Here is a 25,411-nt window from a genome sequence, read left to right on the forward strand (position 1 = left end):
GTTCCAGTTCTAATTTTGTCTATAAACTTACTTTGAAGCAAATGGGCTGCAGTTAGATGTAGTCTCCCTTTCGTAAGGCTTATGCATTTAGTAGTCATTCCTCATCCTGGTGCCTTCAAAGAATCTCATTCCAAGAAACAGATCCCTGTTTTGGCTATTAGCCAAACCAACTCCTCCTGTTTCACATATACAGACAGCAATGCTAGTACCTTAACAAGTGAACATCAGGATGATGAAGAAATTTGACTGGGATGTCACATACCCCTTTCAATAGGAACAGAAAAAGTGTGGAGTGTCTCTTCCCTACCACCTACTATCGTATCGCTGACAGTAGATTAACAAGGAGTGCTCTGTGTAAGGCTCTAGCTCTGTGTAAAGAGAATTATGGTAGTTACAACAGGACTGGCCATTTCGGCAGCTTTTGGAAGGGAAAGACTGAATGTAGCAATAAACACAGAACTTGAAAATGGAGGTGGAATAAGTTCATGTGAAAAGTCCTTTCTCCCTCATCATCTTAAACTATGGTCTCTGGCTTTCAGAATTACTTTTATGATGGGAGTTTTAAAGAACTACTTCCACAAGTAGCTTCCTAGCTACAAGGAGTAAAAACTTCTTCCTAGATGAAGTTGTTGCCAGAGCATATCTAAAATAATTTGGGTAGTTTGAAGAGTCTTTTGCTTGTTACTGAACTGCAAAAAAAAAAAGACTTATCTAGATGTACATTGACTTGAACCTTGGCTTTAGGTTAAGCATCAAGGAATTCAACTGTCTTTATGAACTTGGTTTTAATTCAAAATCTGAGTGTTTTAAGTTTAAGTTACTTTTTTACATTTTGACAGTGTAGCCTGATGCATGTGTGTGTGTTGTTTTGCTTTCCACTCCTCAAAAGCTGTATAAGTGACCACCGCTATCCTATATCTCAGTAATATCTGGCCAGCATTAGTGTTGTGATGTTCGTGGCATTTACAAATGTCTTTGCATTAGTTATTCAGGTTGAGCTGGAGACAAATCAATGTTGGTGCCAGGAATAACATTGGGTCCTATGCCATCCACAAGAGAATCCCACTTACTGAAGTCTCTATTCAGACCTGTAAAATAGGGGAGGAAAAAAAAAAGAGTTAAGTAGTCCATTTTTTTTAATAAGGGTACACCTAAATCAGATTATAGGATTTTTTTAAGCTTTTTCAAATCATCTTTGTGAAAGAAACAGCTCAGCAACTTATGGAAACTAATGTTATGTGGGGAAACTGACATTCATGTTCTTATGCATTAAATATTAAAACTAATATGTTCTTCTTCTACATAAACAATCTTTACAAACTTAGGGTGGTGGTTCTTAAACTCTTTTACAGTGCTCATTTTCAATCTTGTTCTAAACAGAGTGATTTTATATAAACTTTCACAATAAGCAAGTATTGAGTCACTCCATACTTCTAACTTACCCAAGTGTTTTTGCAGGAAGGCTAATGAAGCCTGATTGCTAATATCAATAGCTTCGTTTGGATCTATTTCTCCTTTTAGTTTGAAAAATCTTCCAATGAGTTCTCCGCTCACAAAGGTAAAGTCAGGAAAGCTCTGATGTACTGACCCTCTGCAAATAGAAAAGGTTTAACAGCCTCATAAGAATAGAGTCTCCACTAACTTTGCAATGCATGTAATTTTTTTTTCTTCAAAGACAGTCAAGCACCTATACTGTCAGGCAGATAAAATAGAGCAGGTTAATCTTACGAAGACTAGTATGCACGACTAGCAGTAAACTCCGTCCTAACCTCAGAAGGGAGGCAAGTTTGGTATGTGCTCCTGTAAGCCACTAGAACTGCAGCAGTGATAGAAGAATAGGCTTGACAAAAGTTCAAGATGATTGAATTGCCTCTGTTGTGAGGACAGGTGAATCATAGGGGAGTCTGTTTCCTGTGAGCTGTGTATTTTAACCAGGAGATAAGAATGGATTCCTGATACTTACTTGATAGTGATCATTTTCTTGTTTGTATCATTGGAACCAACCTTCTTCATCTTCAAGATATTATCAGCCCACTGGAATTTTTCAGAGTTGATAAAAAGCAGGGGTTGTTGAACACTGTTTTGGTAAATGTCATCACCTACTGGAAGCATCCAAGCATCCAGAGCAATGCCACACCTGCCAAAAAAAAATCTGGCTATTGTCGCAGAGGTCGAAAGCTTCATAGAAAAGCTTGGAATTGCAGAAAACTTGGGGAAAAGAAATGGTGTATCTAGGACACTGAAATTATGCAAAATAAATCCTAAACATTTAGAAATGATTAGAAGGGAGAGCATCATTTCCTGTGTTGGTCTTCACTACCAGATGCAGGGTCCCACAGTATCATGATAAAACATGACGGAGCTACGTTCTAGTTCCCAGGCTTCAAAGAAGCATGAGTTGAGACAATGGTACATAATAAACAAGAGCTAATTTGTAGTTGAGGGATCTTAGGTAAGGCCCTTTTCCCTTCCGCCCCCAACTTCTCAAGTGCCAAATGACCCTTGCCTTTGTTTTACATACTTACCTGAATCTAATTTCTTTGCTGAGACTCTCTATAACTGTAGCACCACCAAAAGAGTGTCCCATCACAGCTATCCTGCTAGTATCAACAGAATCCTGTCAAAAAAATCCAGATGCTATAAGAGACTTTCTTTTCCAATCTTTTATTTGTGGAATATTTTTTTTAAGACAGCAGACCCTACCAAATTTGGGAGACTGTAATTCTAGCTCATAGCAATCTACCTATCCAGCTTGAGGTGACCTGAAAATATGTTTATAAATCTAAAGTGTGATCTTAAGAACAGTATACAGGAATCAGGTTAGAAATGTATTCTGGAAAACCAGAAACATTATTAGACTTAAAAAAATGAAATCACTGCCTTCCACTCACCTTTAGGAGGTTCCAGTCAAAGTCTGAATTAAGAACATTCGTTACTTCTTCTCCTGAATTAATTTCAAGAATTACATTGAGGGCTTTGATACATTCTTGTGTTCTCTGTTGCACCTGGGAGAGGGAGAAGATAGGAGAGAGAGGTGGAATAACCAGGCAACTGCTAAGGCTACAGGTCCTTTGGACACAAGATTAGCCTCATCAGGCTATGGATGTGGCAAGTACTATACTGAAGTGTAGCCTTGATCTGTATAAAGGAACTCGATCTTTGATAAACAGCAAAACTGACTTTTGGTGGTTGAAGATTTTAGGCTGATGTTCTACACAAGGAAGAATTTATATCCATGGTGTACACCAAAGACCTACAACTCCTTCATCCAGTCACTGACAGGTTGTGGGGATGTACAAAGGCATAAATCACACAGTGTGTAATTTAAAGGTGACTTGCAGCTCCCCCTTGTGCTCACTTCGATGAGCAAGTATCATTACATAACGAGCAAATGTCATTATATAACATTGCAAATGTTATTCACAAGTCCAAACTTCATGTATTCAGGCCTAGAAGTAGGATGTTGCACACACACAGGGAAAGTCACTTTTACTGGTGTCTGTATGGCCTAGTGAAGTGAAACTCCCCCTGGCTTTTGCTGGGCTGGAATTTGATGGAAAAATACTCCTTCATTTCAGAGGACAAGTCTATGGAAGAGCTTGTCGGTATAGCCATATCTTATCTAGTATGGAAGCTGCATATAATCAGCAAGTCTGCATTTGTTTACATTGCTATGAACTGGGTTAAAGTGCATTGGCGACGATGATGCGATCATTCCCCTCCGAGCAGAAATGATTCACCCTGCAGTGACCCAACAGTAAACAAAACCAAAGCTAAAGCAAGCCCGAGGCCACACAAACATTTGGATTCAGCTCCATATAATTTAAAGAAGAACACATGTCACACAAAGACCAGCCAGAGCTGACTAAGCATGACACTACAACCCCACAGGAAAGCTGCACTAAGGAAGCCGCTTATGCTATGGAGAAAGCTGTTGTTGGCTTTCACATTTTCAGGACTACAGGGCTTCTGTGCATTTTTATATACCCACTGGGTCACGTTAAAGAAGTATTTGCCTTCAATACAGAGTTCTATGGAAGACCCTCTCTGCCCTAATATTGCAATATTCTCAAGAACGAGCTACGTCATTCACCCAAAATCCACTTCTGTATTTGGCAAACACCCCCTTCCATGAGCAAAAAGAGTAACTCTGTACTCAGGGCTTTTGCCATTACAACTTCAGCAATTAAAAATCATACCCAGCAATGCTTTTGACCCACAGCCATGCTGACTTACAAACATAGCCAAAAGCAGAGAGTGTCCTGGCTTTCATCTCTCCTAAATATAGGCTGTTCCGGCCTCAATCCTAGAGACAGATCTGTGCTGAGTACCTGTTTGTGGCGCAAAGAACGTTCTTCCTCTCCAGACTTCAGTTTCCTGTAGTAGATCCACTCCTTCTCCACGTTTGATGTAGACTTTTCCTGTGACTCAGAAACAGACCTTCTTTTACAGTAATATGTTGCTGAAGCTGATTCATCTCTGTAATGCAGAAAAAAAGGCTATTTCTGAGGATAAAGTCGTTCCAAGTTTTATACTCATCTCAAGAAATGCAAGCTCCCAGTAAACTGGGTGCTACTGCAGTTAAAAGTGAAGTAAAAAAGAGATTCTAAATAAGGAATTAACTTCACTTGAAGTCCCACAACCTTTTTATCCTCCAAGTTCTAATAATAAAGAAAAATACAATGCTTTAAGAATGATAAATGATACCTACAACGAATCTTTTCAGTGAGGGACCTCAAATTCATTTCCCTTTGTTTAGCTGAGTTGAGATACAGAAGTACAGGGAGTTTGAAGGATACATTAGTTTGGGATTTTTTCTTAAAGACTCTACAAGAAGAAACATCTTTCTACCTCTTTTTAATTAAGACCATTGCTGAGAAAAATCAACCCTCTTTAATCAAACCACGTACTTTTTAAACATAAGATCTCGGACTCTGCTGACAGTTTCTAACAAGATGAAATCACAGCAGTCGAACAGTATGAAAAGGTTTGTTTCAATTAAAACTCAAAAGCATGCAGGATACATACCTGTGTTCCACAGCAGCAACTATAAAGCCTTGCGAAGCCATCTCAATGCAAATAGCAGAATAGATGGTCCTGCAATCAAAACCACTCTCTGTTTATTCACATGTAACGTAATTATTTTTACACGGCTCCTTAAACACTAAGCCACATATGTGCTAGCTGTATTTCAGTAACCAGTAAACTAAAACCTCTACTTCCATTTACTAGCACTGACTGCAGGGGAGGAATTCTGATAGTGAGCAGCCTGCTCTCAACAGATTCAGTTTCAACTATATGGGGATCCAACCCCCTTTGCTGAAAATCTGTTCAGTACCATTCTTAGAAGCTGTTATCTTCATAACAAAACCATTTTGTCAACAAACTGCAGAGTTACCGAAAAGCTCCAAGTCCATGGGAAAAAACAAGCAGTGGGTATTTTTCTCCAGATTTGAAAGCAGCATTTGATTTTGCAGGACAGGTCACTGAACCTAGATTAAAAAAAAAAAAACAAACAAAAAAACACAAAGCACATCATTATTATCTACATGAGAAAAAAGGCATTGTTTCTTTGGGAGAGATGCCAAGAGTTTCTCTTACACACCAGTGACCACTGAGCTCAGAGAAGTCATCTGAGGAATAAGTTATCAAACCTTAAAATGCAAAAGGCATATGGGGATCTTATTCTATAAATATTTTTTACTTTGCAGAAGACACTTCCCTTCTTCTCCTCATCCAGTCCTAGCACAAGGCTTATACAGCTTTCAAGCCCCAAGAAAACAGATTTTCAGGGATTTTAGAGAATCAAGTCTGTAAGTTTGTTGACATTCAGAGTTTAAAATCTACCTGACCTCTGTGCATTTGCAAATCTCTCTGTGGGATTTAAATCCCACCACAGTGTATCCTGCCCTCACCCACACTCCGACTACAGCACATCTCCCACACCCCAATATTTAGAGCAGTCAGGGGCTACGAGTCTGCCTGAGGAGCTGAGTCATGTTCAGTATTGAGCCTTGCCACACACACCCTTCCCAAACACACAGAGTTATTCAGGAGAAACTACCTTGTAGTCCTGCAGCAATAACACACAGCTCACACAGCAATGAGGGCACTAACCTGCCCACACCTCACAGCCTCTGGCTAGTCAATAAAATCATAACCAGGCATACCAACATAGTACTGGAAAAGCCTTTCTCCCACAATTCGGTACATATTGAGGAAGTCGGAAAGTCCATGATAATATTCTTTATCTGGAATCCATGGTGCCTCTTCATTTTCTGTGGCATCACACGATGGATAATACAGGCGCAAGAAACTTCCCTGGGATTAAAAACATTTTTTTAAAAATATACTGCAGAGAAAAAGGAAGACAAAACATCTATGATGAAGCTCCCATTGCTTTCTTTGCATAAGGGGGGTCATGGAGGAGCGTGGGCTCTCCTGAAGCCCTTACTGAGTGAATTCAGCATGCTAAACAGGAGGAAAAAAAAAAAAAAAACACTTCTGTAACTCCCTAGAGTTTAGTTTGCCACCGGGTTAGCACGACAGATTTTACTAGGAGATGAGTTTCTGGAAGTGTGGTCTGGTACACAAGATGTGGGCAGTCAGAGGCATGTTCTCAACTCCCATGGACATGGCATAAGTTCATGGTCAGAGTGTTCCTCTCTAAACTAAGCAACAGGATTTTTCTCTTCTCAGTAAAGCACTTTGACAGTTGTCCAGTGAAGCAACAAAATCCACTCTTTTCCCTCCAGCCCGTTCTTGTCAAGATGCTTACAGGTCTGTAGTGATCCATCCCTCTAAATACCGTTTTACTACCAGTGGTTTACCTGTCTCCATTTCCTATTAGATTTCCATCTCCTCTTTCTGTCCATATTCCAAGTTGTCTTGTAGGCCAAGCAACCTTTCCACAGTCAAGTGGACTCTCCATTCTCCCTTGCCAATATTTTTTCTGCACGGATCACAACAATGTACCAATGTGCAGAGCATGAAGGAGATCTCCCAGCACATCATGTGCATGTAATTTGCATTCTTACTTCCTGGTTCACAAGGGCATTTGAAACACACTATTATAATTCACTTTCCGGCTCTGTTTTTTGGTTGGTTGGTTTGGTTTGGGGTTTTTTGTTTCTTTTTTTTTGTTTTGTTTTCTGTTTAAGAAAAATAATTCTAAAACTGCAGACAAGGCAAGAAAGTCAAAAAGAGCAACGCTTAAACTTGGGAATAAAGTCAGGTTCCTCGAATACTAGTCTAATATACAAGCTTGTTTAATGAACTTTGTTGCCATTAACAAACTTACATTAATGCTTGACACAAAGGCCTTTAAGGAAGAAAGCATAACCTTTATCCACACTGGTAATTACATTACCTTGATCCCAGAATAGTTTCTGTGAATTTCTCTAGATAACTAGCTGTTTACAGAAAGGAAAATACATTCATCACACATCCCTTACAGAACAATAATCACATGGATTCCTTATCTAATGAAGACCCATGGCCTGATTTCAGAGAGAGACTAAACATTTACTTGTGCTCATACGAAGTAAGCACAGCAGGCAGATAAAACATATGATTAACTACTGCAAACCATGACAAATTCCACTATACCTAGCTGGCCTGAAGAGTGAAACGACAGTGCAAATGCACCAGTGCTATCATAGGAAAATGAAGAAGCAAGAGAATTTGAGATGGAAACGGCTCGGTGTGGCTCGGTAGCTACCTATTACATTTCCCCCCATCTTCGTCTTGTGGTGCCTCCCCATGATGGCACTAACCAGTAGCAGAATTAACATCCTGGTCTTTACAGATAGCAACAATTTCCCTAAGGCACCTTACATTTTACCCTGCAGTTGAAACATTACATATTTCCTTTACTCAACCTGGACAAGTCCTGATAGGAACATGGTGATGAGAACAGCTACAACCATGGAAACTGGGTGCAGGGTCTTCCTGGGAGCCAAATAAGGCAGGAAGCTCTGCAGTAAATGTGAGGAACCCCCTGGGTCCCAAGAGGACATGGTTTCTCTGTAGTATCTTGCCTAGGGAAAGCAGTAGGCAGGGATATTAGGGGAGGAAGGAAGGAACTTTCGTGCTACATCTACGTGTGTAAATTTAGCCAATCCAGGGAATGCTCTTGGGCATCAGAATTGGATAAATGGAACTGTTAAGGAGTCAGAGCGGTTCATGGCCTGTCTCTGCCACGGGTCGGGTCCTGGAGACAGGTTGTTTCCTGGACTGTGTCCCGAGCACATCCTGCTTTGGGACGGAGCGCAGAGAGCCTGCTCAGCTGCGTGGGCACATATCACACACTGCAAACAAACCAGGCCTCCTGCTTAATTCATCTGTAAAACTACAGACATTTCTCAGTCCAACGCTATAGCTTAAATCAAAGGGAGGAAGAACTGTCTGCTTTACCTCAGCTGCGTTTTCCGTCATCAGGTCTGTACATCCGACCGAGTGCGGTCCTTTTCCTTCAGGGATCCTATAAAACTTCTCGGTGTTGTTGCTCCCCATTTCTTTTGGCACCTTAACTGACATACCTGGGGAAAGACACAAATTGAGAGGCTTCAGTGGCCTTTCCAACATTTGCGATCAAATCAGCTGCACTGAAAAATAATGCAGTGCCCTAAAGGTCCGGAATAGGAAAGTCAGAGGTTTATGGGAAACAGATCTGGAAGCGTGAGTCATCCAGTCTGACTTGTTTTTTGAAAGAATTTCCTTAGTCCTGAGGATCAGGCAGCACTCTGCCCTTGAAAAGGTACCAAACCCAAAGGCTTTTGGCCTCTATAGACCGGAAAAAAACAACACAAAACGAACTCAAGCCATTACACGCAACCCACTTCAATCCTCTCAAGAGCTTCATTTTGAGGTTTTTTTCAGTCCCAAACGATCCTCCAGCATTAGCAAGGCCTGTCCTGCCACAACACAACGGTGCAAGGAGCGATGTTTTCTGATCCTTTAGGCGCGCATGGACCCCGGCTATCACAGGATTGTGTCGGCCAAGGATGGAGCGGTGGCACCGGGGAGATTGTGTCGCCATGGTGCTCGCGTCTCCCACGCAAACAGGGAAGCAGGAGCCCGAGGCTGCAGCTTTTCCTTCCCTCCCGGCCAGACCAAAGCTGCTCCTCACATGAACGGCACGGGGAAGGTTTTCGCAACTCTTTGGTAAACAAACCCGGTATAAGCAGCTGGTGCAGAAGAATCTCGTGCAGAAAATTAAAATATATATATATCTTAATTCTGCAGCCGTTTTTTTCCAAAGAGGCACGAGGAAACGCAGACTCGGATGCCGGGGAAGAGAAGGAGCAGCAGGAGAGCAAAAGCAGAGCGTGAGGGATGGGGGCCCCATCCAGGGCTTGATCCTAAAAACCCGCTGTGGGTTTTTAGTGCCAGATCCCCCCGTGAGCGCCCAGCTCGGGGCACTGCTGCGTCCCCCACCAACCCCCAGGACCTTGTCCAGGGGGCCAGCAGGGTCCCTTGGCTGCAGCCCGACCTGGTCCAGCCGCCCTGCACCCCCCCTCCCTCCCCCCTTTAAAATACATATAAATATACACGAATAAAGGCCCCGTTAGGTGGCACGGGGCGCCCCCCGAGCACGGCGGTACCCACCGGCGGCAGCGGCAGCGACATCCCGCTCCCCGGGCCGCCCCGCGGCCCCCGCGCGCTGCCGGGGCGGGCGGGCCCGGGGCGGCCGCCGCGCTCCGCTCCTCCTCCGGAAGAGGCGCGTCCCGGCGCGCGGGGCAGCGCCGCGGGGCCGCCAAGATGGTGCGGAAGCTCAAGTACCACGAGCAGAAGCTGCTGAAGCGGCTGGAGCTGGTGAGCTGGGAGGCGGCGGGCGGCAGCCTGGCCGAGGTGCGCGCGCTGCGGCGCTACCGCGTGGCGCGGCGCGAGGACTACGCGCGGTACAAGGCGCTGAGCCGCGACGTGCGCGCCCTGGCGCGCCGCCTGCGCGACCTGGGCCCCGCGAGCGGCGCGTTCCGCGCGCGCGCCGCGTCCGCGCTGCTCGCCAAGCTGCACGCCATGGGGCTGCTGGGCTCGCGGCGCTCGCTCGCGCTCTGCGAGCGCGTCTCGGCCGCCGCCTTCTGCCGCCGCCGCCTGCCCTGCTTGCTGCTCAAGCTGCGCATGGCGCAGAACCTGCGCGACGCCGTCACCTTCGTGGAGCAGGGCCACGTGCGCGTGGGGCCCGACGTGGTCACCGACCCCGCGCTGCTCGTCACGCGCGCCATGGAGGACTTCATCACCTGGACCGACACCTCGCGCCTCCGCCGCAAGGTGCTCGACTACAACCAGGAGCGCGACGACTTCGACCTGGACGCCTAGAGCCCGTCGCTCCGCCGGGCCTGCACCACTGCACCACGGAATGGGACGCTGCTTGTGTGGTGCTCTCCATCCCATCTCGAGCTGTTCTCCATCCTGTTCTGAGCGCTCTCTGTGCCATCCCGAGCCGCTCCGCAGGCTTTTTCGCGCAAGAGACTCTCCGCTGCCTCCCAGAAATAAACCAGGATGAACTCTCCCCACATTGCGTGTCTGTTGTCCGTTCCTCCCTCCTCATGCGACCTTTCCTCTCCGCTCTCCGTAGCAAAGTGGCTGCTGTCTGGCACTGGCCCTGCAGTTGCCAAGTTCCAGGGAGTCCCCTCCGATCAGCCCGTGCCTTCCCCGCTCCCGTGCGGCCGCGCGCGGCTCCGGATTGCCTTGGGCATGCCTCGTGCGGTCACGGAGCTCCACGCTCGGCTTTCCGAGGCAGCCGCACAGACGGCTAATCTGCCTTGGACGAGGAGGGGCCATGCGCGTCCACGGGTTTCGGCAGGTTCTCCAAAGGCGGCTGCCCTGGGAGTCGAAGCAGGTAATACCAGAATATCTCCCTGAAGCTCGGCGCAGGGCTGTCAATTCGCCGGCCGCGTGCAGCGCCGCGGGATGTCCGGAGGGCCTTAGCGGTGCTGTGATGCTGGGGTAAAGCTCATCTCCGTCACAGCAGCGCGAGAGCGCAGAGCGGCCTACGCAGAGATGAGGGGTGGAGAGAGCCCAAGGCGGACGTGTGCTTACCAGCGCCAGCCTTGATGTCCCTCTCAGCTGTGACTTTTGCACCTTACCTTGCAAGATGTGCTCAGAAAGACACATTTAATAGCAAAACTGTAACAACTCCATTAAATACTTTAAATCCCCATATGGAACCTGAAAGGAGAACCTGGAGGGAATGTGCTCATTTTTAGTTAAGGCAGGTATCATCGCGCTCCCGAAGTCGTCTGCCCTCACACGTTAGAAGGGGGTTGCTGAAAGTTGTGAAATGTCTAAAATGGTGTTTCTGCAAACCGGAGTGATCACTTTGAGCTACCCGGCTTCCTAATGTTCCCATCCCACAAATAAAGTGGACATCCTCCCACAGCATGAAGGCGACTGGGGTGGATGCTTTTAAGTGGCTGCTAAGAATAGAAAGGGAAAGAAGTTTGAAATTTGGATGGCTGCTTGGAGTAGCTGTTTTACTTTTCTTTTACTTACGCTTGCCATGGTATTTGGCAACTTTGCTGTTTCTTTTCTAAGCACCACCTTTCCTGACACCACTTCACCCCATCTCTAGCTACCACTTCCTCATCTAGCTGGTATGCGGAAAGTAGCCAGGGTGCCCGCTCTTCAGAATGATTATTCTTGTGGTTTGTAGGAAAGCATAAATAGGAAAATGTTTGGGGTCTAAACAGCGACTGGGGGGTAAAGAAGGGAGCTGAGCTAAATGAATACTTCCTTTGGGTGGCACAAATATGCTAGAAAGTGGTGTAATATGTGTGGGCTTCCTATGTGTGTCAGGAAAGATCATTATCTGTTGCCCACTGGGGATTTTGGTGTGTGTCTGTCTGTCTTTCCTAAGCAGCGCTTTTGGAAAGCTCGGCTGCTTCGCTGCGTGACGGTGCTGCTGCATCTCAGGAGGCCTGGCCGGTCTCCAGGCTCATCCGGGAGGTGTTTTGGTGGGGAGGAACTGGAACTGTGCCGGCCTTGGCCACAAACAGAATTGAAAGAAGATACAAACGTTATTCGCCTGCAGAGTTGTAAGAGCAGCCACGCTCTCAGTGTGCTCGTGCGGATGTTTTGGCACCGTTTGCAGAGCAGGGTCTCAGTGAAGCTGCTGGGTAGTGTTAAGATTAGGAATGAAAGCTGGCATGGTCATAACTGCGTGTCCACCCTTCTGCATTTAGCTTGTAAGCCAAATAAAAATCAGTACTTGAGTGGAGTCTAAGGCTGCTGGGAATGTTATTCCCCTCTGGAAAAAGAGCAGAAAAGTAAAAATGCTTTTACATTGTTTAAAAAAAGTGTGTATCTTACAATGTGCTTTCTCCAAAAATTTCTAGTGATTTCTCTATCTCCTGTTGAATCTTTCGTTCTTTTTTTTCTTTTGAGGAGGGTAATTTTGTAGTTATAGGTTATTACAGAGGTAGAAGGATATAAAAATAAAGGTTTATATACTTGTATAGATATAGATGTTTCCCCTATAAGTGCTTTCCTTGCCTCTAACCACAGCTACCAAAGGAATTGGTCAAATTAGGAGAGGAGTTTCGAAAGCTCCAACAGTCTGTTTTGGGTCCAAAAGGGTGGATTGCAGCTCCCACCAGAGCCAGGGGTCTGGGTGAATTAGTGCATTTTTTCTAACGAGGGGCGCTGAAGTCAATTCTGTTCCTAATTCAGTAATTCGGCAAGTATTTTGGCAGTTTCTCCTGTAAGCAGCTAAATGTTAACATTCTTACTACCCAAAAGCTATTAAGCAGAGCATTAATTTTAGAAAAAATATATATAAATAGCATGGCAAAAGAGATGGGGGAAAAACACCTCCCCCTTTTTCCCTTGGGTTATTATTCAAACTACTCCTATTTATACTTTCTTTTTTGTAATAAAACATCATATTTAACACCCTGAAAAAATCCTTTCCTGAGGGAAATGCTTTACTTATGTTGGGATAATGAAAAAAAGTAGAAATTGAAAAAAAAAAAATCATACCTGTTGCAAGACTTTTCATAAACACCTTTCCAGCTTTCATCCAAAATGATGTCATCTTTTCTCGGGAGATTTAGAGAGCGTGTAAGTGAGGGGTGGCTACAGCGGCGCGCTCGTCGTGCTTCGCTTTCTGGGGGGATTTAAGCAGCCCCCAGTGACACACGGCATTGCCCAAGAGCTGCGGTGTTGCATCGCGCTACTGCGCAGCCGCTAAGCTGCTGCTGCCTCGGTCTGGCACATGCATCCCCCCGAGAAACGGGAAAAAGGGGAAAATCGGCCCGCAAAGGTGGAGGGCTGACAGAGGGAGGAAAACAAGGCTGTTTTGGAGGATGCGGTAATGCTTCTTGCTGCCCGAACTCTCCCTCGGCGACCAGGGAGCTGCGGGCACCAGGAGCTGGCGGCCCCGGGTACCCACTCAGAGGTGTTTTGGGAGCTGGAGCCTCATCCAGGGGCTGGATGGGGAGAACCCTACAGCCGGGTAAATTAATTGGAGGAAAGGCTGCCTAATGGCTTTCCCTGTTAAAACCGTGCTGTGGGATGATAGTATCTGACACTGCTGCTCTCTGATCTGCTGGCTCAGAAAAAAAAATCTTATGTGCTTTAAAAAAAGTACATTAAAGGTATTTTTTTTTAAAAAAGCTATGCTTTCATACATATATGTATCTGTGTTGCAAAGAAGTCTGCTCTCCTGCTGGTTATACAGTAGAGGAGATATAACTGAGGTGGAAGTTGAGCTGTTAAATTTAGTGGCTTCATGCAAGGCAGAGCCCTGCCTGCTCCCACAGGAAGGCTGAGCAAGAGCACGGGGAACGGGCAGGGAAAAGCCGGAAAGCAGCTCGGACGGCCCCGCCGGGCTCTTAAATAGAAACAAAGGCCTGCTTTTTTTTTTTTTTTTCTTTTTGTTTTCTTTTTTTTCTGATTCCAAGGACAAGTTCCAAAGCCAATATAAATCAACACCAACTTCCATGAGAATCTGCCTTTGTGTTTCTCTCTGCCAAATCCTGCAGGCTTCTTGTCTCCAGAGCCGCCCTGGGTTATAACAGCAAGAGTTTTCCACAAATAAGAAAGGCAGGACCGAGTTCTAAGCAATCTCTGTGACTAGTTTTGCTGCCTGCTTATTTCCAGGGCCTCTTGAAGTATGTTCCCTATTCCATTATTGCCAAGCTCTGCAATATCTCTGAGTGCAGGGCAAGTTACTGGTCTAGAAAGATGACATTGGCATCCAGGCTGGCTGCCCTGGTGGGATCTCTGGAGAGGCACAAAACTCTACTTCTGGCTCCTCTGATTTGCTGCACGAGCAAATTAATGCTGCTGCCTTACAAAGAGTGAAAGCAAGAGTGAAAGTCAACTTTTTTTTTCTTTTTTTTTTTTTTTTAACCAGTGCAAAATTAAAACATCCTGTGCACATTGTAATGGAGATTGTATCTCTTGAGGGAGGAAGCAAGTGCAGAGCTGAGCTACGTGATGTGCCTTAAAACAACTCGCATGTGAACACAACTTGTGAGAATTTTCTTGCTCTCAATTTAAAGCAAGTAGTCAGTGGCAAGGGAGATTTTATCAGTGCCTGTTCTTTTCTGTTGTTTTTGTTTTCTTGTTTTTATTTGCTTATTTCTGACGCTGGTCTGTACTTTATTTGAAGCCTGCCAAAGAGGAAGGACTGAGTCAGCAGGGTTGCCAGGCTGGAGAATGCGAAAGTGGGAATGGGAAAGGAAGCGTCCCTCAAGTTTGGCTTGAAGACTTTAGTATTGCAGGCTCCAGCTAGCAGAGGTGCTGTCTGAAATGCAAATGTGTGGTTCTTCAGGCACTTTTTGCAGAAAATAATGTTTTAAAGGTTACTTCAGCTTGGCATCTTCAAAGTGCCAGGCACGGGTTAGTGAAGAGATGATGCCTGCCCAAATAATTCTATTGGCAACATCCCTGTGGTCACAGATGCGCTGCAGGCTGGGGAAGTACCTTATATCCCTGTTTGGAAGATGAGGAACTGAGAATTAGGAGCGACTTGGGTGAAGTGGGACAATTCTTAGCCCTTCACTTGTGCTAGTCCAACTCAAAGGTGGCCCTGCTGCGGGGCATGACGTGCCACCAAACTGAGGTGCCACCATCCTCCTTTTGAGCCCTGAGTCGGGGGACCCGATCAACGTGCTCCTCTGAGAGATTTGGCACTGGAGATGGGCTCTACGAGGGAATTCTCACTGCTGGGGGAAGGGATCGCCCACTAATCTCTACTGTGTATTTAGAAAACAACTCAGCGCTCACAGGGCCTGGAAAAGAAAAGCCCTAGTGTTATGACGGCTTCCATCTGGGACAGCGGGTTCTGGTCCCCGTTCTGAGGAACGCTAGGCATGCAGGCCACGCTCCTCAAGCTCATTTTGGCTTGGTGCTTGCTGCTTCAGACCTCACATTGGCTGTGAGCACTGGAAGGTTTTTCTGCTGCAGCATAAGGGACGTGGGTGACATTGGTCCAAAGGAGCAGGTCTGGGCTTCAGAGGAAGCAGGAGGCACTTTAGGTGCTTGTCAAGGGGTGTGGAAACTGCCTGGTACGGAGCATGATGGGCACCAAACGTTTAGGGGATTTCCAAATGTGGTTAAACTTTCCGATGCATAGGGTTGAAGTAACACATCTAGCATTTCCTGGGGGCAAGGATGTGCTGCTATGTGATTTCTTTTTTTTTTTTTAAGACTTCTTCTCCTGATGTTACCAGGGAAGCCTAGAATTAATTCCATCAACAAGCCGAAAATGTGCCACTGCAGCATGTGCACCCCTGTAAACCTAGGCCCGAGTCACATGCCTGGACTCTCACAGATCCAAGAACTAAATCCAACTGACCAAGCGAACTTGCTCCATGAGGAAAGTCCCTGCTGTCTTCTATACACATATCCCTCCACCAGCAGAACGGTCCCCTCCACACATACACATACACACTAATATTAGGTGATTCTGAATAGAAAAAATGTCTAGCTTCTACCACGTGGAGAAAAACGGAGACCAACCAATAATCACAAGCAAATAAGGGCAGTTTTGCACCTACAGCAGCAAGTCACAAGAGTTTCTCAGCTGCTGTAAATCATGATTCTACATGAAATTATTGCCGTTCATTTTTACCCAGGATAATCTCCCTTTCCTCTGGAGACTTGACACCTACTGTTCCACGAATGACTCAAATGCTTTGTCACAGGGGTAAAGTACAGGCTGATTCTGGAAGTGGGTTCATCTGATTAATAGGTGACTATGCATTACACTCAGTATCTCTGAGGTCACTGTGCTTAAGGGGGACCAACGTCCTGATAGCACTGTCTCTGCCAGCAACCAAGATGATGGTTTCGGTGTAGACATCCTGCCTTGTCTTGAGTGAGAAGGCTCTCATGCTGGTTCTCCAGCCAAAGCCCCCTGTACTATCACGTGCTGTTTCTTGTGGAGTTATGGAATGATTTAGGTTGGAAAGAACCTCTGGAAGTCATCAATCCAACTGCTGCTCAAAGCGGGGCTGATATCAAACTCAGCCCCTTGTCTGAGTTTTGAGTAGCTTAATATGGAGATTCCACAACTCTGTCCCAGGGTTTAACTGACTTTTTTGGGATACACGCACATGCATGCACACATATATTTATATATATATATTTTTTTTAGTCTCAGTTTCTCTTGCTGCAACCTGTGTGTGCTGCTTCCCGTCCTTTCACTGTGCACCTCTGAGGAGGGTCTGGCTGTCATGACTTTCCCCCAGGAAAGTTTTATTAATCTTCCCCCCCCACACTCCATGCACACAGCAGTGCAGGGACGCGTTGCCTTCTCCCTCCTGCTGTGGCCCTGCCGTCCCAGAGGGACACCAGGGCCTGGAAAAGAGCAAATCCTTGGCAGGGTGCGAGATGCCCTTTGGGAAAGGCTGCGGCGGCAGCGGCTGCAAGCGGGGAAGGAGAGCTCCAGCAAGCCAAGCAACAGGCCGTGCAGAAAGTCACCTCCCGGGCTCCTTAAAATCCTCCTGACCACCCCTGCGCTCTTCCCAGCTGCTTCCCAGGGCTTCTCCCCGCTGTTCCAGCGCCCGCCACCACAACGTACCTTGTGCGCAGTGTCCCGGGCCCCTCCGCAGCAGCCGCCGCCGCCGGTGCTCCCGTGGGCAGACCGCTCTCCCAAGGGGAGGGACCAAACTTTGCCTCAGTTTTCACGCCAGGCCGCCTTCCAGGGAGAGCCCTTTCCCGGGATTTCGGCCAGGTGCTTCAGGCGGCGGAGCTGCCGAGCGTGGGAGCCGAGAGGCCGTGCTCGGCTCCCCTGTGGCGAACGGCCCGGCGCTGCGCCCGTGCGCGAGCCCTGCGCGCCACAACCGCCGCTCGTCACCCGCACGCCTCCGTGCCGTCCGCGAGCTCGGAAAAACAACCCCACAGCCAGCAACAACAGCAAAAGATAGTTTTTCAGAGGGAGCAGCACGTTGCTCCAGCCCATGAAACAGCTGTGCGAGCTTTGAGCAAAGGGAGGGGGGTAACATTCAGCCTGGCCTAAGTTGACTGGGAAACCGTGCCCTGGAGAGCTGTTGGGCTCATGGGGTGGGATCATTCAGTTGCTCCCTCTCCTCTGGAAAGCTCAGTTGTATTTTTGAACTTTGAATTTTGCTGGCACTTCCTCAGAAAACAATTAAGGATGTTGCGTGAAAGCCTCTAAGTTTTATTATTTACTTTTGATCCAGTGAAGGGCTGGATACATTAAAGTGTATCATCACTTGTGAAAAATCATTTTCCAGGGTAAGTTTAATGCTGATGAAAGGCCTTGGAGGATAATGCTGAGGAGCTGTTTAATCAAGGAACAGGTTCTTCAAGGTTAGTGAGGAAGAAATGGTGGAGATGGTACAAGTGGTTAAATTAACCAAAGCCAAGGTTGCTTTTGTAAACCAGAAAGGAACAGCAAAGTCTGTTTTTTCTTTTAATATGGTTTTAATATGTCTCTGGTTCTGCATGCAAATTACATGATTTGAAGGAACTGCAAGGACATCATAGGTGTCAAATGAAATTGTTTATTAATTAATCTGCAACATGCCAGCTCTAGCTGAAAATGCCCAGTGCAGCTCGGGCAGAAGTTTGGTGACATTTGAACCAGAGAAATAAGTGAGGGTAACTCTGGACTCACAGACTTTTTGAAGAAATACAGCTAAGTACAGCTATACCAGCAGCCATCCCTGCGTGTCAGTGAAAGAGAGAGAGAGGAGAAAGTCTTCTATGGGACGTGGGATGCGCTCCTGGCAACCTTGAAGAAGGTGGGATGGCACCTAAAAATAGCACCTAGATTTGGGGCACATAAATCCACTTGATGTGCTATTCAAAGCCACTTTGCTGGAATGGTTTTCCCTGTTTGTGCCCGGTCTCAGTCAAAGTACTGTGTCTTTCTCTTGGGGATGGTCGACGCAGACCAGCCATTAAGGGCACTCGCGAATGCGGGCTGTGATTCCCTCTGTCTCCTCCTGCTCTTGCACAAAGCAGGCTGGAGATGGGGTTGGATGTTAATTCCCATTTATTTGGCCAGAATAGAGGTTTCCATTCTCAGGCTGCTCAATGGTAGGAAAGCATCGTGATCCCTGCAAATGGGTTAAATTGCCTGGCAGCAAAGCAGCTGGAAGCCTCCTCCAACACAAGTATTTTCAGTCAATCTGCAGTCTTGCGGGGGCTTAAAATCTACTTGCATTTCTTGATCAGAATCTGTTGTTTGGGACTGGGAAGTGCCAAGCAGAGCCATGGGAAAGAGCTTTTTTAAGCCCTATGGCATAGCATGGTGTTATTAGTATTTTTTTTAAATAAAACAATAGCAATAATAGATCTGTAACATCCACGAGGGAGGAGCTGGTCTCCATGGCAAGTGAGTAACAACAAAGCAAAGGCGAATGTTTGGTCTAGGCTGACTGTTCTTTAGCAACATCCTTGAGAAGTGCAAGTGGTTTTGTCTAAGAGCCCTTTGTATAAGTGCACTTTGCTCCAGATTTCTGTGTTTATAAAGTACATATCGCTATTAGTCTGTGATCACTGGTTTCAAGATTAATTAATATTTTTTCTCATCTTCTATCACTCTTTTTTCTATTTTTGTATAAATCCTGTCTTTCATCCTGTGCTTCATTTTTAATCCAGGCAGTGTGTGATGCTTCTTAAGAAGAGAGGAGCTGATACATTGAGGAACATCCTCTAGATGAAGTTGCACTCATAGCAGGTAGTTTCCGAAAGGTGCAGCATGACAGAGCTTCACCAAGCTGTTGCCTTGGGGGATTACGACCTAGTGGAGGAGATTCTGAAGAAAGGGCACTGCGATCCGAATTGCAAAGATGTCGACTGGAATGACAGGACCCCCCTGCACTGGGCTGCTGTTATAGGTAAGGGCATCCCATGCTCTGCTACCTCTGAAAACCATTGCAGTGATGTCTCGAAATGCAGTGCCAACTATATACAGTCTGCAGTGCAGACTATAGTTATGTCTGGTCTTGACGACTGCTAATTTACGTGCTGATTAAAATTCCTATCTATCCTTTGTCCTTGGTGAGAAATAAGGAGAAAAAAAAAATCATTTTCAATGGGAATTTTACTTGCAAAATAACTAGTGGCGTTACATCCAAAGTGATCTTTTCTTTGCTACTTTTTGTGAAAAATGTAAATTTTCACAATATTCAAATGTAGGGTGTCTGCTTCTCCCTCTGTACGATAGAAAATAGAAATAACTGAGTTTTGGTTTTTAAGCAATTTTACAAGTTATAGAATCTTGAAGCTGTATGAAAAACAATTTCAGTGCATCTCATATTCATGTCATATAAAACAAACTTTTAGTATGGATGCTCACAAGTTTTCCAATTGATATATTTTTTAAATTTATTTTACATTGGTCTAAAAACTTAATTGAAACAATGAAATAGTTCGCTCTTGAGTAACTGATATGTGCTGTTCAGAAAGCATCAGAAAACTTTGACTTTATTGCTTCTTTTTTTGTTAAATGGTTCAAGAAAAAGTCTGCTTTGAAAAATCAACGTTTTTTGAGGAAACATATTTACTTACTTGATAAGGAAAACTGCCAAGTCGTGGGTACAGTCTAACCCGTTCTACAAAACTTGGGGGTTTTATAGGCCTGAGCAAAAGTTTGCAACTATCTTCTGTGTCCGCATGGTGTAAAAATGTAATGCATGTGCATGTTTCCCTGTGTTTTTCTGCACTCCTGCCAGGGCGATCGGAGCTGGTGAGGCTGCTCGTGGATCACGGGGCTCGGCTGTGCCTGAGGAGCGACGCGGGCTGGACGGCGGCTCACTTTGCCGCCGAGGCCGGGCGCCTGGCGGTGCTGCGGACCCTTCACGCCCTGCACGCGCCCATGGACGCGGCCGACCTCTTCGGTGATACCCCCAAGCGCCTTGCGGAGATCTACGGGCACAAGGACTGCCTCAGGTTCTTGGAAATGTGAGTAGCCAACATTGTTTCGGCATCTGCTGAAGCAGCTGAATGTCATAGAACCACAGAATCATTATGGTTGGAAAAGACCTTCAAGCACAGGGCCACAAGGATGATCAGGGGCCTGGAACATCTGCCCTACGAGGAGAGGCTGAGGGAGCTGGGCCTGTTCAGCCTGGAGAAGAGAAGGCTGAGAGGGGATCTGAGCAGTGTATATAAGTACCTCAAGGGAGGGAGTGCAGAGGATGGGGCTGGCCTCTTTTCAGTGGTGACCACTGACAGAACTAGAGGAAATGGCCGCAAACTGAAGCACCAAAAGTTCCACAGGAACTTAAGGAAAAACTTTTTAACAGTGAGGGTGACAGAGCACTGGCACAGGCTGCCCAGAGAGGTTGTGGAGTCTCCTTCTCTGGAGATCTCCCAAACCCGCTTGGACGCAGTCCTGTGCCACGTGCTCTAGGTGACCCTGCGTGTGCAGGGGGTTGGACTAGATGATCTCTAGAGGTCCCTTCCAACCCTAAGCATTCTATGATTCTATGATTCTATGATCACCAAGTCCAGCTGTAAACCCATCACCACCATGTCTATTAAACCATGTCCCTAAGTGCCTCATCTACACTGCCAGGGACAGTGACCCAACTGCTACCCTGGGCAGCCTGTGCCATCGCTTGACCAAAGCACTGGATGCTGTAGCAGTTGGAATTAAACTGCATGGAAATGTGGACCTTCTTCCCACTTAAGACCTAGCAAAGCTGTTGAGTGTGAGATATGCAAAATACAGGTCCTCACTATGGACATTTGCACAGCAGGAAGCCAATGGGGAAATAGTCCTGTATTCCACTGTTTTATGTGGTTTGCGCTGGCAGGTCTTAAAAAAATGCTACAATTTCCTGAGCTTTTGAAAAGTATACCATTTAATCTATTAACAGGCTTTGCAACGTTGTTAAAAGTTATTGCTTCCAAATTCTGAAAACTCCTTAATGTCTTAGCCTATATAGTCATCATTGTTTTTTTTCTGACTGTTTTTTCCTTAACTTACTTTCCATAGCAATATTTATAGCTTCTAACTTTTACCCATTACTATGAATTTTCCTTTTTTTCCTATTGTTCATGTTTAGCTTTATTATTATATATTTTTAGTATGTATTAGGCATTCATTTTTTAAGATCTATTGTCACTTCTCTATATGTAACTAGTAAATTGCTTTTGAAGGACTCCCCATTATTATTCCTGCTTTCCAAATGGAGTGTTTTCTCCTCACTAAGCTGGCTCACACTCTCCATTTTTGCAGGATTGGCGGAGTAGATCTCAAGCCTCTCATTTGCCTTATATAACTTCACTTAGCATAACAAATAGGTCTTTCTTTTGATTAGCTGGACTCCTAACTCTTTTATGAGACTCTACAGCGTGCCCAGCATGGTACTCCTGGCAAGAAATCACATTCCTCTTTCCCTGGATTAAGCTGCAGTCCTCCTGTGGGTCACCAACTTCCAGACTCCAGGAATGGCCAAGATTGAGGGTTTTCCTTCACTTTCTATGACTTTCCAATGTCATTGTGTTCCTGAATTGGAATCTTTCTCCTTTCTGCAATATTTTCAAGACCGTTTGAGCACCATGTAAGTGGATGCTTTTTGTATGTACGTTTTATCCATCTCTAAGTCTTCAGTTTGCCTTGAACATTGCAGGGAAGCCTCACACACAGTTTAGCAGTGCAGATTAGACTTGGCATTTAGAGTGATCTTTCCAAATCACTTCTGTTTCTCTCTCCTGTCGGTCTTGGTGCTGCCTCTGACCTTATCTGTGTTATTGAGGAGCACAGACTAAGAGCAGCAAAGTTCAACATCAGGCATGGTGGCCATGCAAACGTGTGAGAAGGCCAGTGCCTAATTGGAATTGCCTTTCAGAAATCAGTGTTTCCACACACCCTGTAAACCTGTCTGTGCAAGGCTGTATGGACCATGTAAACACAAGGAATACTTTGTTATGGATCATCACTGTCAGTTTTGGGTATTTGCCTGTAGTGCATAAAGGCATGAAGAGAGAAAAAAAAATAAGATAACAGCCTAAGTGTCTGTGCCAAATGCAGGGTTGGGATGCATAATCTAAGGAGGAATATAAGCATCTAAATCAGTCTTAAATCCCAGTCCACCCCCTCCCTTTCTTCCACTAGATTCTTCTGGTGTCCAAATTCAGGAGGTGCCTCCAGACACGGTGCTCACTGGGTACCCTTGAGTCAGAGGCTTGTGCAGGTTCAGATTTGCCATTTCTGGCCACCAGCAGTCTGTTGCAATCTGGAATGGAAAAGCATAAATGCTTAAAATTTAGGTCTTAAATTCTCTCTTTAATGCTCTGAAAAGGCCTCATACCTTTAGCCATTATTAGTAATATAAAACTTGATGGTATAAGTGGTTCACCTAGAAGTGGGAGTTTAGAAGTCTCCACAAGCAGAAGACCTTTGAACTTGCAGAATGTGTGTCCTGAAAAACGTGTGCACTGTTGCCAGAAGACCCTGAGTCCTCAGGGAATTACCCCACGGATCCCCCAGCCCTGGCTGGAGAGCCCAGGCTCCCTGTACGATGACTCCAGGCCGCTGGGTTTTCTGCTTGCAGATGTGGCCCAAGTGATTGCTGGGTGCTGAGCATTGTTTTTATTAGTCATGTAAATGCAAGAACTCTTCAGCTACAGTGTATCACCAGTGCTCACCAAGATTTTCATGAACATGCAAAAAATTGTAAACACGCTTCAAAGCAGAGCTACTTCTGAATAGCAAAACCGTTGTTTGCATCCCTTTTTTTTTCACCAGAATAGCTTCACTTTGGATGCTGGACCCAGCATCAAGGCAGCATAAACCTACTACCCTTTTCTGTCTTCATCCCTCCTGCAAAGTGTTGGTGCAGCAAAGAGGTGGCTGGGATATGGAGAGGAAATTGCAGTTTCTCACCCCTGGGAACTGATGCAGAGAGGTCACACGTCCCCAACAGTTTTGGGAAGTCGTGTCGGCTGCAGACGTGAATGCATCACTTTGCAAGCAGCATAGTTAACAACATATAGTAGGAAAAATATTTTAAAAGCTCCACTTAACAAAACTAAAATTATGATTGGTAGTATATTTATTTTTTCTTCAGTACTCAAAGCAGTTTATTCATTTTGCTTCTGGTAAAAGTGTTCTTTTCACTTGCCTTGGTTGTTTGCAATGATAAAGTATCATATGACAAATACGACGATAATTCACTGATAATTCAAGGCTACACGGAAAAAAAAAACAGAGTGAAGTATCTTTATTTTGAGGGTGACAGCTTGTTCAGTGTCATTTGATAACAATCTTGGTGCCTGTTATCGTTCAATGAAAAGTTCATGCATATTGCAAAAATAGAACTTGCACAAAAGTTGTGCCTCTGACAGTGGGAGCGTGCATCTTACTTTAGACCTTTACCAAAGGCTTCTCATCTCAGCGCAAGCCTGAGTGAGTTGTTTGGGGTGATAAATGCTCGGGGAGTTTGTGGTGAGGCTCCTTGCTTTCTCAAGTATTGCTGGCAGCAGGAACTGCTTTGCATTGACCTTATTGACACCCATCTGTTGACCACGATGACCTCGTCTGTTCATAAGGACAAACGGGCTCATGAGACCTCCTGTAACTGTGCTGTGCTCTGTATTTTAAGCTATGTGCTTGCTTTCTTCCCCAGAGCAGAGGTGGAGAGCAGAAACTATCGCTGGACGGCCTCGATGAAAGGAATCCACTTGGACCAGAGGGATGAAGACTGGGAGCTCAAGAAAGAAGAGCTTGAGAGAAACTTGCTGTGTGCCCAGGAGAGCTATACACCCTGTGCTCAAAAGAAACATAGGAAAAAGAGAGGAAAGCAGTAGCTGGGTGCCTGGTGCCACTGAGAACTTGCAATGTGGATTAAAGACACAGGCAAAGCCAGGAAGCCACTGCAGGGTGAAATAGGGATGCAAGAAGGCAGATGGCCACAAGAAGATGCCTTTACAGCCTACTGCATATACTGTCATTCATAGAGAGTAGGTAAAAGTGCTGCACTCCATCTATATGTCTCTATCTCAAATATAAGAAAGCTGCAGATAATATTTAAATATACTAATATTCGGACCCACTGAACATAATATAAATATATAAGTCTACAGAAATTGCAGCAGATTCTCTGAATGCATGAGAGGGAAACGTTTTTAGTTTCTGTTGGTCAGGAAGTTGCTGGGACTGTGGTTCTGCTGACTGGTGATCTCCATGTCTTTGTGTGTTTGCTTCAGGACCTGAGTGAAGAAGCAGGGCTCAACGGGGCCTCATAGTGCTGAATGGTGCCTCTCCCTTTTGTGTGTGTGGGCATCTAGTTCCCTCTTCTGGTTTGAAGGGAGACTGACTTTGATCCTTTACTGGATACATCTGTCTAACAGCCTGTGATTTTTGGTCCAGAGAAAAGGGAAAATATACTTCCCTGCTACTGCTTTCAGACATCTGTGACTGCTGAGATAGAGCACTGCCTTGTTTTCAGTAATGTCCCTCACCTTTTTATGCCTGTGTTCATAGGAATGCTGTGAACAAGACCTGAGCTATCTTGCTGCTTGTCAAAGCTTTTTAAGGTTAGCACATCTTTTAACTGTTTCCCTTTTCAATTATTAGAAATACTTTGACTATGGCTTATTTGATTCAAACCAGTTTTCCAGACCAAGACAGCCTTTGACAACCATTCCTATTGACTTCTGTCTGTCCTGACATCTTCTTTATGTCTGCTTTCTTCCCTCCTCCCCTCTACTAACCAAACCTGATGCTTGCGAATTGCCTTGGTTGCAGATACGCTCCACACCCAGACAGAACACTCGGGTATTTAAATCACAACCAAAGCCTCTGATTCCCCTCCCTCTCCTAGATTTCCAGGGATCTACTATACAGCGGTGTCTGCTGTCACTTGAGACGCTCTCAGGAACCCAAGCTTACTCTGCATGTCTCCAGAATATCCTGTTATACCTCCTTACCCTGTGCAGGTGCCTTGGATACCCTGAGACTTCTCAGATGACACTAGAT

At 45.5% G+C, this 25,411-nt stretch overlaps 3 protein-coding genes across 3 annotated transcripts; 2 read left to right on the forward strand and 1 right to left on the reverse strand.

The window, feature by feature from the left end:
• Positions 1 to 887: 887 nt before the first annotated feature.
• On the reverse strand, positions 888 to 13,036 carry PLA2G7 (phospholipase A2 group VII). Its single transcript, XM_088520121.1, has 11 exons — positions 12,982 to 13,036; positions 8,416 to 8,540; positions 6,171 to 6,321; positions 5,399 to 5,492; positions 5,029 to 5,097; positions 4,332 to 4,479; positions 2,892 to 3,005; positions 2,526 to 2,617; positions 1,964 to 2,137; positions 1,443 to 1,591; positions 888 to 1,088 (listed from the first exon to the last, which is right to left on the reverse strand). The coding sequence occupies exons 1-11, from the start codon at positions 13,034 to 13,036 to the stop codon at positions 985 to 987; spliced, it is 1,275 nt and encodes a 424-aa protein (XP_088376247.1). The 3' UTR covers positions 888 to 984.
• Positions 9,754 to 10,343, forward strand: IMP3 (IMP U3 small nucleolar ribonucleoprotein 3). Its single transcript, XM_010228698.2, has one exon. It carries the CDS (start codon positions 9,763 to 9,765, stop codon positions 10,318 to 10,320), a length of 558 nt encoding a protein of 185 aa, XP_010227000.2. The 5' UTR covers positions 9,754 to 9,762; the 3' UTR covers positions 10,321 to 10,343.
• A 6,002-nt stretch (positions 13,037 to 19,038) lies between the features above and the next one.
• ANKRD66 (ankyrin repeat domain 66) lies at positions 19,039 to 24,240 on the forward strand. Its single transcript, XM_010228687.2, has 3 exons — positions 19,039 to 19,319; positions 20,157 to 20,385; positions 24,060 to 24,240. The coding sequence occupies exons 1-3, from the start codon at positions 19,181 to 19,183 to the stop codon at positions 24,238 to 24,240; spliced, it is 549 nt and encodes a 182-aa protein (XP_010226989.2). The 5' UTR covers positions 19,039 to 19,180.
• The last annotated feature ends 1,171 nt before the right edge of the window (positions 24,241 to 25,411 follow it).

The sequence above is a fragment of the Tinamus guttatus genome, unplaced genomic scaffold (assembly GCF_059628265.1).
Source record: "Tinamus guttatus ecotype Peru unplaced genomic scaffold, ASM5962826v1 Tinamus_guttatus_pri_ptg000080l, whole genome shotgun sequence".
Classification (NCBI taxonomy): domain Eukaryota; kingdom Metazoa; phylum Chordata; class Aves; order Tinamiformes; family Tinamidae; genus Tinamus; species Tinamus guttatus.

Excerpts from the sequence above, each read along its gene's own strand:
- IMP3 (XM_010228698.2), top strand. The coding sequence starts at position 9,763 with ATGGTGCGGAAGCTCAAGTACCACGAGCAGAAGCTGCTGAAGCGGCTG.
- ANKRD66 (XM_010228687.2), top strand. The coding sequence starts at position 19,181 with ATGACAGAGCTTCACCAAGCTGTTGCCTTGGGGGATTACGACCTAGTG. Across the intron at positions 19,320-20,156 it reads GCACTGGGCTGCTGTTATAG|GGCGATCGGAGCTGGTGAGG; the intron begins GTAAGGGCATCC and ends CACTCCTGCCAG. Across the intron at positions 20,386-24,059 it reads TGCCTCAGGTTCTTGGAAAT|AGCAGAGGTGGAGAGCAGAA; the intron begins GTGAGTAGCCAA and ends TTTCTTCCCCAG.
- PLA2G7 (XM_088520121.1), bottom strand. The coding sequence starts at position 13,036 with ATGACATCATTTTGGATGAAAGCTGGAAAGGTGTTTATGAAAAGTCTT. Across the intron at positions 5,098-5,398 it reads CATGGACTTGGAGCTTTTCG|GACCATCTATTCTGCTATTT; the intron begins GTAACTCTGCAG and ends TTTTGATTGCAG. Across the intron at positions 2,618-2,891 it reads TTGACTGGAACCTCCTAAAG|GATTCTGTTGATACTAGCAG; the intron begins GTGAGTGGAAGG and ends TTTTTTTGACAG.